At 37.2% G+C, this 16283-nt stretch overlaps 1 protein-coding gene across 1 annotated transcript in view; it reads right to left on the bottom strand.

Moving 5' to 3' along the window:
- Positions 1 to 1063: 1063 nt before the first annotated feature.
- Positions 1064 to 16283, bottom strand: part of CD96 (CD96 molecule) — a 106700-nt gene continuing 91480 nt past the window's right edge. The window contains exons 13-16 of the mRNA XM_055110268.1: positions 13702 to 13767; positions 12772 to 12861; positions 3286 to 3409; positions 1064 to 1255 (exon numbers count right to left, since the gene is read on the bottom strand). Of these exons, the coding sequence (XP_054966243.1) occupies positions 1147 to 1255; positions 3286 to 3409; positions 12772 to 12861; positions 13702 to 13767 (389 nt within the window). The 3' untranslated portion in view covers positions 1064 to 1146. The remainder of the gene's footprint in view (positions 1256 to 3285; positions 3410 to 12771; positions 12862 to 13701; positions 13768 to 16283) is intronic.

The raw sequence follows: 16283 nt of genomic DNA, 5'->3' as shown, positions 1-16283 counted from the left end.
ACTAACCATACTTCTCCATTACTTGGCAGCCTTGTTAGCACTTTTACATTTTCTTTTTCCTATAACTATCTTAGGGAATGCAGCAAAGCCCCAGGATTTTGGCAAAGAGTTTACAATGTTGATAGATGTTCAAATAAGAGGATCAGGCATGGGCATACAGTTGAAACCATTGTTGTCCCTCCATCAGAGAATTTAAATGAAAATACTGTATTTTTTTTTAATGATGGCAGACTAATACGTACTTCTTACATAAGCAAGAAAACCACTACGAATTGCATTGAGTGTGAACATGACATATCCTCTCACTCTTGGTTAAGCTTCAGGCGTTTGGAGATGAAAGAAGGTGAGTTGCTGGGAAAACAGGTCACTCACTTCTGACTTCCATTTCAGCTGCGGCAAAGGCATGGCTGAAGAGCGACTATATTAATAAAGCACAATGTCTACCTTCTCAATAGGATTCCAGCAGAGTTCTGCCATGGGGCAAAGTCTCATGAGACTAGAGGGTCTCCATCTCATGATAAGGCAGATCACTTTCATTGGGCTCTTGAATGCAAGTGTACTTGATGGGAGGTGGTGGTGGCTTGAAAGGTGGAGGTCTTTCCATTCTAGGAACAAAATATTGGTCTTTCAATGCTAAGAATTGAGGGAGTCTTATGCACACACACACACAGACATGTGTTGTTTCTTTAAAGGAGAACACAGATTGATGAAAAAAAGATATACTCTCCCAGTTCTTTCAGCATTTTTGCTGGCATAACCCTGTGCCTGTTAGTCACATTTGAACCTCATGATCTATATGGTATTTTGTAGTTTGCAAAGAATTTTTATCATAACATTATTTACTTTGTATGTAGAAATTGCATCACCATCTACAGATAAAACCGAGCATTTTTATCATAATATTATTTACTTTGTATGCAGGAAATGTATCATAACATTAGTTACTTTGTGTGCAGGAAATGCATTACCACTCTACAGATAAAACTGTAGAAGGTGAGTTGCTGGGAAAACAGGTCACTCACTTCTGACTTCCATTTCAGCTGCGGCAAAGGCATGGCTGAAGAGCGACTATATTAATAAAGCACAATGTCTACCTTCTCAATAGGATTCCAGCAGAGTTCTGCCATGGGGCAAAGTCTCATGAGACTAGAGGGTCTCCATCTCATGATAAGGCAGATCACTTTCATTGGGCTCTTGAATGCAAGTGTACTTGATGGGAGGTGGTGGTGGCTTGAAAGGTGGAGGTCTTTCCATTCTAGGAACAAAATATTGGTCTTTCAATGCTAAGAATTGAGGGAGTCTTATGCACACACACACACAGACATGTGTTGTTTCTTTAAAGGAGAACACAGATTGATGAAAAAAAGATATACTCTCCCAGTTCTTTCAGCATTTTTGCTGGCATAACCCTGTGCCTGTTAGTCACATTTGAACCTCATGATCTATATGGTATTTTGTAGTTTGCAAAGAATTTTTATCATAACATTATTTACTTTGTATGTAGAAATTGCATCACCATCTACAGATAAAACCGAGCATTTTTATCATAATATTATTTACTTTGTATGCAGGAAATGTATCATAACATTAGTTACTTTGTGTGCAGGAAATGCATTACCACTCTACAGATAAAACTGAGGCTCAGAGGTTTTACACAACTTGCTTAAGAGAACCAGACCAACAGTTCAAGTCTTTTCACCAGAACTGATACTCTCCATGACAACTGCCTCCTAATAGAAGAAATGTTTCCTTTATGTGGATTAAAATATTCCTCCAGAGACTAAATCTTAAAATCCTAGGATTTAAGACTGAAGCTTTTCATATAGCCTTTTTGCTAACCCTAGCCCCAGCCTTTGCCCAAACACTCACTATGTACTGCGGGGATAGGGTAGAGATGGGAAGTAAAGCTCTTCTCAATCCCCGAGTACTGGCTAGATAATGCCTAAATCCCTTTTGTTTGAATCAGTGAACATTCTTAAAGTCATCTTTGTACAAAGAACTATTTTATGTTAGTACAAGTAATCTCTTTTTCCAAAATGCATTAAAGAGCCAAGTTAGTGTGGAATTTAGCTATACAAATGCTCTAGCTATCTTGATATCAGGCAACAGAAATATATCTGTGAACATCTTTATGTTCATCACTCAAACACCTCTATGCCCTGGCAATCCATAGCATCTTAGGAGAGATAAAGAGTAGGTAGTGGGGGAAGGAGGATAGAGAGATTGATTCTCATCTCCATATAAAACAAACTTTTGAATACAGAACAATTTAAAAAATCAATTCAGATTTTCAGATTTCATTTGTTCATTTAATATAAAGCTCTCTAATCCCTATTACCCAATTTTTAGATGCTTTAATGGAGACTTCATATGTATTAATAGGTAATTCTACGAAACATGCACTTTTGTTTTACTTTTGTTTTTTGGGGAATTATGAGTTTCTCAAGGTCATGTGGTGGCCAAATTATAGTCCTTGGAAAAAAATCCAGAATTTCTAACTACTGGTTTAGTGTTTTATTCACCACTCCCTGTATGTGGTTACAGAGTCTTCAAGGATACTCTGCAAAAGGTAGGAAAGCATATGGCACAATGGTTAATGTTATCTTAGAGCAGTAGTAAGACAAGTGGAAGATCAGCTCTGGGTACTGGGGTCCCTTCCAGTTATGGCCCAACCCAGACTGACTCAAAATAGCAAGTCAGAAAAATGAGACTTAACCTTATGTACCATTTCAGACTGCCAATTGGAGAAGGCTTTTGGAAAATATTTCAATAAGACAAAAATGGGGTAACCCAATGCTTACTTTCTTTTCTGCTTGGGAAAAAAAGAAAAGGGCAGTAAAAGCCCACTCTGGTAAAAAAGCAGATGGAAATCTCTTAAAATTACCTTTCTCACTCAATTTCACACTTGAGCATCTATGACCAGTGGAGCCTAGGCAGTTCAAAGATGCATGAAAATGAAAAAATAATGAAGATTAAAAGAAAAATCAGTTTTAGTTTTGAGGAGAGGTGAGGCTCAGTTCTCATTTCGTGTCCACGGACTTGCTCTATCTGACGAATGTTACAGCCTGACTAGGCCAATGCAGAGAGGGATACTGAGTCAGGAGTTGTGTATTTAATCCCAACTATGTAATGCTGGGAAAGCTATATAATCTCTCTGAGCTTCTGTGAGCATTATTTCCTCATTAAAATATGGGAGGAACTTCATAGAGTAATAATATATTGTACTGATGAATATTTTACAATGAAAAATTAATCTGTTCCTACATATGTTAGTATTATACTCACATTTCTTTTTGGTACTGACACCATTTTCTCACTCCAAGACCAAACAATATCATGCAGCAAAAGAGTAAAGCTGCTACAATCACTGGCCAGGACATTCCATCTTTGGGCTTATTGACCACAATACCTGAAAAGGGCATAAAGAAAGATGAACTTTAATCCCAAACTTTGGCATTTGGAAAACAGGATTAAACCATTTTTCCTACGTGAAACATATTTTCTTCAACATTGGCTGTGATCATACTCTGGAGGTGGGCAAGTCTAAGCCTTGTTACCTACATGAGGTGATAACTTTTAAAGTTAATTACGTACCCTACCAGAAATTTTCTGTGGATATATATAAGCATACATATGTACCATGAATATATACCCCTTTTATTACAGTTGTGGGCATATTATACACACTATTCTGTCCATGATTTCTTTTTCTTTTTTTTCACTATTTTAGGTTCAGGGTACATGTGCAAGTTTGTTATATAGGTAAATTATGTGCTGTGGGGATTTTGGTGTACAGATTATTTTGTCACCCAGGTAATCAACATAGTGCCTGACAGGTAGGTTTTTTTTTGTTTGTTTGTTTGTTTGTTTTTTTAATCTTTACCCTCCTCTCAACCTTCAGTAGGCATCAGTGTTTGTTGTTCTCTTCTTTGTGTCCATATGTACTCGATGTTTAGTTCCCACTTAATAGTGAGAACATGCTGTAGATGGTTTTCTTTTCCTGTGTGAGTTTGCTTAGGATAATGGTCTCCAGTTCCATCCATGCTGCTGCAAAGAATATTATCTCATTCCTTTTTATGGCTTCATAGTATTCCATGGTGTATATGTACCACGTTTTCTTTATCCAGTCACTGTGGATGGGCGTTTAGGTTAGCTCCATGTCTTTGCTTTTGTGAATAGTGCTGTGATAAACATACGTGTCCATGTGCCTTTATGGTAGAACAATTTATATTCCTTTGGGTATATATCCAATATAATGAGATTGCTGGATCAAATAGTAATTTTTTTTTAAGTTCTTTGAGCAATAGCCAAACTGCTTTCCACAATGGCTGAACTAATTTACATTCCCACCGGCAGTGTATAAGCATTCCCTTTTCTCCACATCCTCACCTGCATCAGTTTCTTCTTTTTTTTTTTTTTTTTACTTTTCAGTAATAGCCATTCTAACTTATGTGAGATGGTATCTCATCGTGGTTTTAATTTGCATTTCTCTAGTGATTAGTGATTTTGAGCTTTTAAAGTATCCTAAGAACGTAAAAATCATTTTACATTTTTAACATTTTACATTTTACATGTTTTTTTAAGAATAAGAGGCCAAAAGACATACACCTGTCCTCTTTTTCTTAGAAAACATTCTTGGAATACTTTCCATAGCACCACACAGAGATTTACCTCATTCTATTAGATGACTGGATAGTTCAATGGATATACCAGTTTATTTAATTTATCTCACGATGTTAGATGGTTAAATTGTTTCCAGACTTTGTTATTGCTAATGATACTCCAGTGAAATTTCTTATACGTGATAGATAGATCTTTAGGTATTTCGATTACATGGATCATTTGGGCAAAAAGCTATCTGGATTGGTTTTCTTTCCTTGTCTCAACTAGGTAGTGACTGCTTGTGAGTGAAGACAAGGATTTAAATTTCTTTCATTGCCCCGTTTTTATTACACTTCTTTTCATATAGCAAAATCTCAAAAAATACAGGTCAAAGAACTAGATTTAATATTAGTTATCACATCTTTTCTGTGTTTTTACATAGCCTGGACTGAAACCATGTGATGTTATCATGTTAGCATTGGTTAGAAGTGTTGAAGACAGTTCCCTTTCATACAACATACATCCAGGGATTCAAGGTCTTCCTGATTCTCACCCCTGTCAAAGTAGAAACTGAGGGTTCCCTGGAGACCCATGTAGTCCAATAATACATAATTATGTGACCCATTGTATATACAGATGACTAGAAAGTTTACATAGTTCAAACCACTAGAGTTGCATGATCATGAAAGAGACAATTGGTCAACTCAGGACTAGACAAAGTCCTGTTTCACACAAGTCAAAATTTACTAAGCTCTACCATGGTAATATGGTGGGATATAATATTTTACCTCCAAAGTTTTAGATAAAGGAAAGAACAAAAGGTTTTATTTTATTTTATTTTTCCATAAGTTATTGGGGTACAGGTAGTATTTGATTATATGAGTAAGTTCTTTAGTGGTGATTTGTGAGATTATGGTGCAGTCATCACCCAAGCAGTATACAGTGCATCATATTTGTAGTCTTTTATCCCTCGCCCCCTCCCATTCTTCCCTCCAAGTCCCCAAAGTCCACTGTGTCATTCTTATGTCTTTGCATCCTCATAGCTTAGCTTCCCACGTATCAGTGAGAACATATGATGTTTGGTTTTTCATTCCTGAGTTATGTCACTTAGAATAATAGTCTCCAATCTCATCCAGGTCACTGCAAATGTGTTAATTCATTCCTTTTTATGGCTATGTAGTATTCCATAGTGTGTGTATATATATATATATATATACACCATGGTTTCTTTATCCACTCATTGATTGATGGGCATTTGGGTTGGTTCCACGATTTTGCAATTGTGAATTGTGCTGCTATAAACATACATGTGCAAGTATATTTTTCGAATAATGACTTCTTTTCCTCTGGGCAGATATCCAGTAGTGGGATTGCTGGATCAAATGATGGCTCTACTTTTAGTTCTTTAAGGAATCTCCACACTGTTTTCTATAGTGGCTGTACTAGTTTACATTCCCACTAGCAGGGTAGAAGCGTTCCCTGTTCACCACATCCATGCCAACATGTACTGTTTTTTTTGATTATGGCCATTCTTACAGGACTAAGGTGGTATCGCATTGTCATTTTGATTTGCATTTCCCTGATCATTAGTGATGTTGAGCATTTTTTCATATGTTTGTTAGCCATTTGTATATCTTCTTTTGAGAATTGTCTATTCATGTCCTTAGCCCACTTTTTGATAGGGTTGTTTGTTTTTTTCTTACTAATTTGTTTGAGTTAGTTGTAGATTCTGGATAGTAGTTCTTTGTCAGAAGTATAGATTGTGAAGGTTTTCTCTCACTCTCTGGGTCATCTGTTTACTCTGCTGACTGTTCCTTTTGCTGTGGAAAAGCTCTTTAGTTTAATTATCTTTGTTTTTATTGCATTTGCTTTTGGTTTCTTGCTATTTATCTTTGTTTTTATTGTATTTCTTTTTGGGTTCTTGGTCATGAAATCCTTGCCTGAGCTCATGTCTAGAAGAATTTTTCCAATGTTATCTTTTAGAATTTTTATAGTTTCAGGTCTTAGGTTTAAATCCTTAATCCATCTTGAGTCGATTTTTGTATAAGGTGAGAGATGAGGATCCAGTTTAATTCTCCTACATGTGGCTAGCCAATTATCCCAGCACCATTTATTGAAAAGGGTGTCCTTTCCCCACTTTATGTTTTTGTTTGCTTTGTTGAAGATCAGTTGGCTGTAAGTATTTGGGCTTATTCTGTTCCATTGGTCTATGTGCCTATTTTATACCAGTACCATGCTGTTTTGATGACTATGGCTTTACAGTATAGTTGGAAATCAGGTATGTGATGCCTCCAGATTTGTTCTTTTTGCTTAGTCTTGCTTTGGTTATGTGGGCTCTTTTTTGGTTCCATATGAATTTTAGAATTGTTTTTTCTAATTCTGCGAAGAATGATGGTGGTATTCTGATGGGTATTGCATTGAATTTGTAAATTGCTTTTGGCAGTATGGTCATTTTCACAATATTGATTATACCCATCCATGAGCATGGGATGTGTTTCCATTTGTTTGTGTCATCTATGATTTATCTCAGCAGTGTTTTGTAGTTTTTCTTTTAGAGGTCTTTTGGCTCCTTTGTTAGGATATTCCTAAGTATTTCTTTTTTTTTTTTTTTTTGCAGCTATTGTAAAAGGGGTTGAGTTCTTGATTTGATTCTCTGCTTGGTTGCTGTTGGTGTATAGACGAGCTACTGATTTGTGTACATTAATCTTGTATTCGGAAACTTTGCTGAATTCTTTTATCAGTTCTAGGAGCTTTCTAGAGGAGTCCTTAGGGTTTTCAAGGTAAACAGTCATCATCAGCAAACAGTGACAGTTTGACTTCCTCTTTACTGATTTAGATGCCCTTTATTTCTTTCTCTTGTCTGATTGCTTTGGCTAGGACTTCCAGTACTACATTGAAGAGGAGTGGTGAGAGTGGGCATTCTTGTTTTGCTCTAGTTCTAAGAGGGAATGCTTTCATCTTTTCCCCATTCAGTATTGTGTTGGCTGTGGGTTTGTCATAGATGGCTTTTATTACATTAAGGTATGTCCCTTGTATGCCAATTTTACTGAGTTTTAATCATAAAGGGATGTTGGATTTTGTTGAATTTTTTTTTGTATCAGTTGAGATGATCATGTGATTTTTGTTTTTAATTCTGTTTATGTGGTGTATCACATTTATTGGCTTGTGTATGTTAAACCATCCCTGCATCACTGGTATGAAACTCACTTGATCATGGTGGATTATCCTTTTGATATGTTGTTGAATTTGGTTAGGTAGTTTTTTTTTTTTTTTTTAAGGATTTTGGCATCTATGTTCAGCAAGGATATAGGTCTGTAGTTTTCTTTTTTGGTTATGTCCTTTCCTGGTTTTGGTGTTAGGGTGATGCTGGCTTCACAGAATGAATTAGGGAGGATTCCTTCTTTCTCTGTCTTGTGGAATAGTGTCAATAGGATTGGTACCAATTCTTTTTTGAATGTCTGGTAGAATTCTGCCATTAATCCATCTGGGCCTGGACTTTGTTTTGTCGGTAATTTTTCTTTTTTCTTTTTTTAGGCGGAGTCTCAGTTTGTCAACCAGGCTGGAGTGCAATGGCACAATCTCTGCTCACTGCAACTTCTGCCACCCAGACTCAAGCAAATCTCCTGCCTCAGCCTCCCAAGTAGCTGGGATTACAGGCGCCTGCCACCACACCTGGCTGATTTTTGTATTCTTAGTAGAGACGGGTTTTCACTGTCTTGGCCAGGCTGGTCTTGAACTCTTGACCTCATGATCCACTGGCCTCAGCCTCCCAAAGTGCTGGGATTACAGGCATGAGCCACTGAGCCACTGCGCTCAGCCCTTGTTGGTAATTTTTAAATTGCCATTTAAATCTCGCTGCTTCTTATTGGTCTGTTCAGGGTATCTAATTTTTCCTGATTTAAGCTGGGTGGGTTATATTTTTCCAGAAATTTATCCATCTCTTCTAGGTTTTCTAGTTTATGTGCATAAAGGGGTTCATAATAGCCTTGAATGATCTTCTGTATTTCTGTGGTGTCAGTTGTAATATCTCCCATTTCATTTCTTAATTAGGTTATTTGGATTTTCTCTCTTCCTTTCTTGGTTAATCTTGCTAATGGTCTTTCAATTTTATTTACCTTTTCAAAGAACCAGTTTTTGTTTCATTTATCTTTTGCATTTTTGTTGTTGTTGTTTCAATTGTACTGTGCTCTGATCTTGGCTATTTCCTTTCTACTGATGGATTTGGGTTCAGTTTGTTCTTGTTTCTCTAGTTCCTTGAGGTGTGACCTTAGATTATCTGTTTGCACTCTTTCAGATTTTTGTTGTAGGTGTTTAGGGCTGTGAACTTTCCTCTTAGCACCACCTTTGTTGTATCCCAGAGGTTTGATATGTTGTGTCATTACTGTCATTCAGTTCGAAGAATTTTTAAATTTCCATCTTGATTTCGTTTTTGACCCAATGCTCATTCAGGAGCAGGTTATTTAATTTTCGTGTATTTGCATGGTTTTGAAGGTTCCTTCTGGAGTTGATTTCCAGTTTTATTTCACTGTGGTCTGAGAGAGTGCTTGATATAATTTCAGTTTTCTTAAATTTATTGAAGCTCATTTTATGGCCTATCATATGGTCTATCTTGGAGAAAGTTCTATGCACTGTTGAGTAGAATGTGTATTCGGCAGTTGTTGGATGAAATGTTCTGTATATATCTGTTAAGTCCATTTGTTTCAAGGTATAGTTTAAATCCATTGTTTCTTTGTTGAGTTTTGGTCTTGATGACCTGTCTAGTGTTGTCAGTGGAGTATTGAAGTCCCCCACTATTATTTTGTTGCTGTCTATCTCATTTCTTAGGTCTATTAGTAATTGTTTTATAAATTTGGGAGCTCCAATATTACGTGGATGTATGTTTAGAATTGTGATATTTTCCTGTTAGACAAGGCCTTTTACCATTATATACTGTCCTCTTTGTCTTTTTTAACCACTGTTGCTTTAAAGTTTGTTTTGTCTGATATGAGAATAGCTACCCCTGCTCGCTTTTGGCGTCCATTGGCATGAAATGCCTTTTTCCACCCCTTTACTTTAAGTTTATATGAGTCCTTATGTGTTAGGTGAGTCTCCCGAAGGCAGCAAATAGTTGATGGGTAAGTTCTTATCCATTCTGCTGTTCTGTATCTATTAAGTGGAATATTTAGGCCATTTACATTCAGTATTAGTATTGAAATATGAGGTACCATTGCTTTCATCTTGCTCTTTGTTATCTGTGTACTTTGGATTTTTGTTTTTGCTTTTTAACTTGTATTTTTGTTTCATAGGTCCTGTGTGATTTATGCGTAAACAGGTTCATTTTGATGTGTTTCCAGGATTTGTTTCAAGATTTAGAGCTCCTTTTAGCAGTTCCTGCAGTGGTGGTTTGGTAAAATTCTCCCAGGATTTGTTTGTGTGAAAACAACTGTGTCTTTCCTTCATATATGATGCTTAGCTTCATTCGACACAAAATTCTTGGCTAAAAATTCTTTTGTTTGAGGAGGTTGAAGATAGGTCCCCAATCTCTTCTAGCTTGTAGGATTTCTGCTGAGAAATCTGTTGTTAATCTGATAGATTTTCCTCTATAGGTTACCTGTTGCTTCTGTCTCACAGCTCTTAAGATTCTGTCCTTTGTCTTAACTTTGGATAACCTAATGACAATGTGCCTCGGCAAAGATCTTTTTGCAATGAATTTCCCAGGTGTTCTTTGTGCTTCTTGTATTTGCACGTCTAGGGCTGTCACGAGGCTGGGGAAGTTTTCCTTGATTATCCCCCAGATATGTTTTCCAGGCTTTTAGAATTCTTTTCTTCCTCTGGTACACCGATTATTCATAGGTTTGGTTGTTTAACATAATCCCAGACTTTTGGGTGCTTTGTTCATATTTTCTTATTCTTTTTTCTTTGTCTTGTTGGACAGAGTTAATTTGAAGATCTTGCTTTTGAGCTCTGAATTTCTTTCTTCTACTTGTTCAATTCTATCAATGAGACTTTTGAGAGCATTTCACATTTCTAAAAGTGTGTCTAAAGTTTCCTGAACTTTTGATTGCTTTTTTTCTTTAAGCTATCTATTTCCATGAATATTTCTCCCTTCACTTCTTGTGTCATTTTTTTTTGGATTTCTTTGGATTGGGCTTCACCTTTCTCTGGTCCCTCTCTGATTAGCTTAAATAACTAATCTCCTGAATTCTTTCTCAGGTAAATCAGGGATTTCTTCTTGGTTTGGATCCATTGCTGGTGAACTAGTATGATTGTTTTGGGGGGTGTTGAAGAGCCTTGTTTTGTCATATTATCAGGGTTGGTTTTCTGGTTCCTTTTCATTTGGGCAGCCTCTGTCAGAGGGAAGGTCTAGGGCTGAAGGCTGTTGTTGAGATTATTTTGTCCCACTGGGTGTTCCCTTGATGTAGACACTCCCCCTTTTCCTATGGATGTGGCTTCCTGTGAGCCGAACTGCAGTGATTGTTGTCTCTCCTCTGGGTCTAGCCACCCAGTGAGTCTGCCTGGCTCCAGGCTGGTACTGGTGGTTGTCTGCATAGAGTCCTGTGATATGAACCATCTATGGGTCTCTCAGCCATGGATACCAGTGCCTGTTTTGTGGAGGTGGTAGAGGGTGCAATGGACTCCGTGAGGGTCCTTACCTTTGGTGGTTTAATGCTTTGTTTTTGTGCTGGTTGGCCTCCTGCCAGGAGGTAGAGCTCTCCAGAAAGCATCAGCTATAGTAGTCTGGAGAGGGACTGGTGGTGGGCGGGGCCTTAGAATGCCCAAGATTTTATGCCCTTTGTCTTTCACTACCAGGTTGGATAGGGAAGGACCATCAGGTCGGGGCAGGGCTAGGCATGTCTGAGCTCAGACTCTTCTTGGGCAGGTCTTGCTGCCACTGCTGTTGGGGATGGGGGTGAGATTCCCAGGTCACTGGAGTTGTGCACCTAGGAGAATTATGGCTGCCTTTGCTGAATCATGCAGGTTGTCAGGAAAGAGGGGGGAAAGCCGGCAGTCACAGGCCTCACCGAACTCCTACGCAAACTGACAGGCCATTCTCACTCCCACCATGCCCCCCATCCCGCTAACAGCCCCGAGTCTGTCTCTAGGTGGAGGGCGAGATGGGCTTGAAAATTTGTGTGAGGGTATCCACCTCCCAGAGTATTTGGGGTGTCTCCTGGGTGCTACAGATGCAGTCTGCTTCCTTCAGAGGGTCTGTGGATTTTCTCAGGATTGCTGGTTTGTTCTTGCAGTTAATCTGGAGCTAAAATTCACAATGAAGACTGCATGCTGCAGAGTTGCAATCTAGTCCTGCTTCCTGTCTGCCATGATCCCTCATTCTTGCCAAACAAAATATTTTAAAGAGGTCTTACATCAATGCCTATATATATTTTTTCCAACCAAGTGTAGAAAATGAGACCACTGCCTTCACAATGGAAGTGGAAAAGCAGAACTCCATTTTTGACCCATCTCTAAACTAGACAGCTCTTTAAGGCACCAATATATTAAAATCTTTGTAGTACCTCAGTTTGCAGCTTTATTGCCATGACGTGTGCAAGATGATGCTCCAATGATCAGAAGACTGTATGACCTTTGACACAAAATGAGCTGAGTACCTAGGTGTGGCGTTCACTAGTCAAGTGAACACGCCTGAAGTTGATTATGCCTGTGAACTTACAATCATGACCTTCATTAGGAGGGTCCTAACTTTATTGAATCTTTTGCTCTCTCATGATATAAAAGAGGGATTACATTTTGCATGACAATATTATATTAGTTGAATTATAGGAGTACTCTTTGTTCCGATGATTTCTTTCTCAGACTATGTTTTCATAGGCCTGAAATGTTTTTTGCTACTTTTCAATTTATTCAACAAGAATAAATTCTTATTTATTTTTCTCAGATTTTAATTTAAGTATCATATCCTCACAGAGTCCTCTCCTATTCTCCAATTAAAATCAGAACTTCCTGTTTGACTCTGACAACACCTTATCATAGTACTTGTCAAAAATAAATTTAGTTGTGATTATTTATTTACTATACACATGATCGCTAATAGATTATAATCTTCAAAAAGCCAGTGTGTTCACTGTATATCCAACAACTGGCATAATGCCTGGCAAATGGCAGGTACTTGATAAATATTTATTGAGTGAATAAAGCATAAAATCCCCCAAAATAGGACAAATGACTTACCAGTGATATGGACGTGATTAGTTTTCGTAGATCCATTGGCAGTTGTGGGGACTTCTGAAAATGCTCTGGCTGTGCTGGTAAAGACATTGTCTAGGGATATAAAGGGGATATCTGGACAAGACATCTCAACTTGATCAAGTGGTATAAATCCATGATTGGGTTTCATATGCTATTTGAAAGAACTCAATTTAAATTGTCTAAGTATCCCTTAAATATTATGTGTAAAGTTTATTAAGAACCAATTTATAGCAAGGCTGGGATCCTGAGATTTGTCTAACAATTGCCAAAGGAATAAAATTTCCTATTGGTTGAAAAAAAATTTCCTATTGGTTGAAAAAAAATTTCCTGTTGGTTGAAAATAGGAAAATTTCCTATTGGTTGAAAAAAAAAAAAAAAAAGAAGCTCCATACTTCCAAACAACAAAATGATGTCTGCTAAAGAATCTCCATGAGAAATGTAAGTGGTACAGAAAAAGGCCAGAGTTGGGGGTCGTGGATAAGTGAGGCTCTGTTCCTGTTCTCTTGGTATGAGAGGTTCAGCTGATCAAAATACTAATTCTCTCCACACTGATGTGTCTGATAAGGTTAATAAAAATTCATTTGCAACATTAGACTAGACAAATCCATGTTGACTAATTATTCTATTTTCCAATAAAAAATTGAAATTTATTTTTCTTAGATATAACTAGTAAAAAATGCTATTGTGTAGATTTTTTTGGAAATAAAATGTATAAAAATCTAAGGCTTGGTCTCTATCTTCTTTGAATGGCTGAGAAGAATTTTGTTTCCATTCATTGTAATTTTCATCATCAAGATGTACTTTTATATATCTATCTGAGGCTGGCTTCTTATCAGTTCTTGTTTTTACACCTGTGTCCAAATAAAGCTGACCACTAGCTTCAGTGTCCCTAAATCTTCCCCAAGTACTCACCATGAAGTGTTGAGCCTGCACCTGAGGGGGATGAACTGTATGTTTCACTAGGTATCCGTAAAACTGCTAAAGGAAGAAGATATCAGAAGAGTTAACCTATATGAGACTATATTACCACTTCTTGACTGCTAATTTAATCTAATAATTATAAAAAAGGATATTAATGAATACGTAAAGCAAAATCATTAAACTGTTCCATAGCATACACAAGAATGTCCTCAAACAAAGTGGGAGTTGGAGGGATTCTTGTGGTTCAGATGTCTATAATAGGGAAGGTTTTAATTATGGCCACTTAGAAGCAGGAAAAGATATGGAAAGAAAACACTAGAAGGGGTTCCTCTAGCCAGAGTGTGTCATGCTCATTCCATAGATGAGCCAAAAAAAAATGGAAGAGAATGAAGGTCCAGGTGTGTTATGGTGGCGTTTAGTCAAGAAAAGCTGCCAATAGGACTTTGAAGACCTTGCTAGAACATGCATAGGGGAAGAAAACACTTTGTACTTGTGGGTCAGCTGACAGTCTTGCTGAACTGTGAAAACAAAACATGTCAGCAGTGAATTATCAGACCCCTGGGGTCACAGGCCTTGTCAGCTGCTGAGTGAGCCCTTTTGAAGCATTTAGAGGCAAACCTTCCCCTTGAGTGGATGGCAGCAAACTCAGACAGCACATATGGCTTTTGAAATAGATCTAACAACTCATTTTGTTTATTGCCCTATCTCTGGCAAGAAAGATCCACTCCTTGGCAGACACCACATATCTGTATTTGATAAAAGGCCTGCAGTGCAATGTAAAGTAAAATAACTATAGTAATACATGGTTGTAATCAGTACAAATATATTACATCCATTCATTTAAAATATTGGCATACATGATGTTCATAGTTAAAAGCTTTCTTGTGTGTCAAGACCAAATCAAATGAGCAAAATCAAAATAAAACAAACAATACCCTCAGCCCTCCCCTTTCTTTGTTTCTTCTTAGATGTCAACAGCAGCTGCAGTTGCTGACAAAGGTGTGTGATCAGGCCCTCCAGAAGAGGTAAGAGTCCATTCTTTAGGGCTTGATTACAGGACAATTTGTCATAGCTATTTTCATTTCGGGTCAGCTGAGAAGTAAGAGTGGTTTCATACACAGCTTTTTTTCAGTCTGAGTTCAGGGTGCTGTTCTTATTTTCAATATAACTCTCTGATACTGCATATTAATTTTTGTTCTAGACAGAATATCAAGGTCTATTGATGATGATGGACCAAGCATTTTTTAATGATTACGCCATTCGCCGGAATTTGATTTCCAAAGAGCAATAACTAACTGAAAAACAATTGGGACTAGGCCTAGATTTAGGTAAAATTATGAAGAAGGAAGTTTGTTCTGAATAACCTTGTAGTTTTTTGCTCAATATGGTATGGTGACTCCTTTAATTTCTTACTTTCTGACCTTGATGTCTTTATTTTGTATCTCATCAAAGTATGTTTGCAAGAAAGAATGGGATAAATTAATTTACGCTAAAGTCTAAATGGCTGAATAAGCACAATCCATTTAAGGAAAATGGGTATTTAAAAATATTTTCCATTTCATGTTTATTATCAGTGAGTCAATATAGAACATTTTGTAATGGTTAGTGATGTGTGGACACTAATAGGTTTCAGCAAGTATACAGTGCCAGGCTTTTCTGGTCAATATTGATTTTCCCCAAGCAAAATAACCTAATATAACACAATTTCAGGAGATGGTGATACCATCAGCACAATTACAAATTACAAACATTACAACACTTAAAAGTATGCCATTTTCTTTTTGTAATTTCATGAAACTTCTTTTTGGACTTCTTCTAACTTTCCCAATTTTAAAAGACCCCTCAAAATAATTTAAAAATTAAAAAACATAAGCCACTTTGGAAAAGTAGGCAGTTATTTTTCTAATTTTGACTTTGAGGTTTTTTGTTTTGTTTTTAATCTGTTAATAACATGTAGTGGGAATTATGGTGAGAGAGGTGAAGAAAATGGAGTTTCCCGTTGATGGATTCCACATGTCTGAAAATACTTAAATACATAAAGGTAAACTTTCAAGACCAGAAAGATATTATTAAAAATAGCCTTTCAGCAAGATGAAGAGATGAACAATTCTGGTATCTCTTGCTCCTGCAGGGGAGAACATCCTGAAGAATGCTTGTTTATAGAATCCTCTGTAAGACGGAGTTGGCTACTTCTAGTGATTCATCTTTTGATGAAACAAGACTTTCCTGAATGCTTATCCACTCTATCATTTAGAGATCTAATTTTCAGAATGTGAAAATTTGGCTAATTTGTATGCCCTTTTAAAGTCTTCTTAGGAGTCTCAGCAGAATTATGTTACTATTGTCTATTTTTTTTTTTTTGAGACAGAGTTTTGCTCTTGTTACCCAGGTTGGAGTGCAATGGCGCAATTGCACTCACTGCAACCTCTGCCTCCCGGGTTCAAGTGATTCTCCCATCTCAGCCTCCCGAGAAGCTGGGATTACAGGTATGTGCCACCATGCCTGGCTAATTTTGTATTTTTAGTAGAGACGGGGTTTCTCCACTCTGGTCAGGCTGGTCTCAAACTTCTGAC

The sequence above is a fragment of the Pan paniscus genome, chromosome 2, assembly GCF_029289425.2.
Source record: "Pan paniscus chromosome 2, NHGRI_mPanPan1-v2.0_pri, whole genome shotgun sequence".
Classification (NCBI taxonomy): domain Eukaryota; kingdom Metazoa; phylum Chordata; class Mammalia; order Primates; family Hominidae; genus Pan; species Pan paniscus.
The sequence above is the reverse complement of the archived record's forward strand: the minus strand, read 5'-3'. Positions and strand labels throughout refer to the sequence as shown.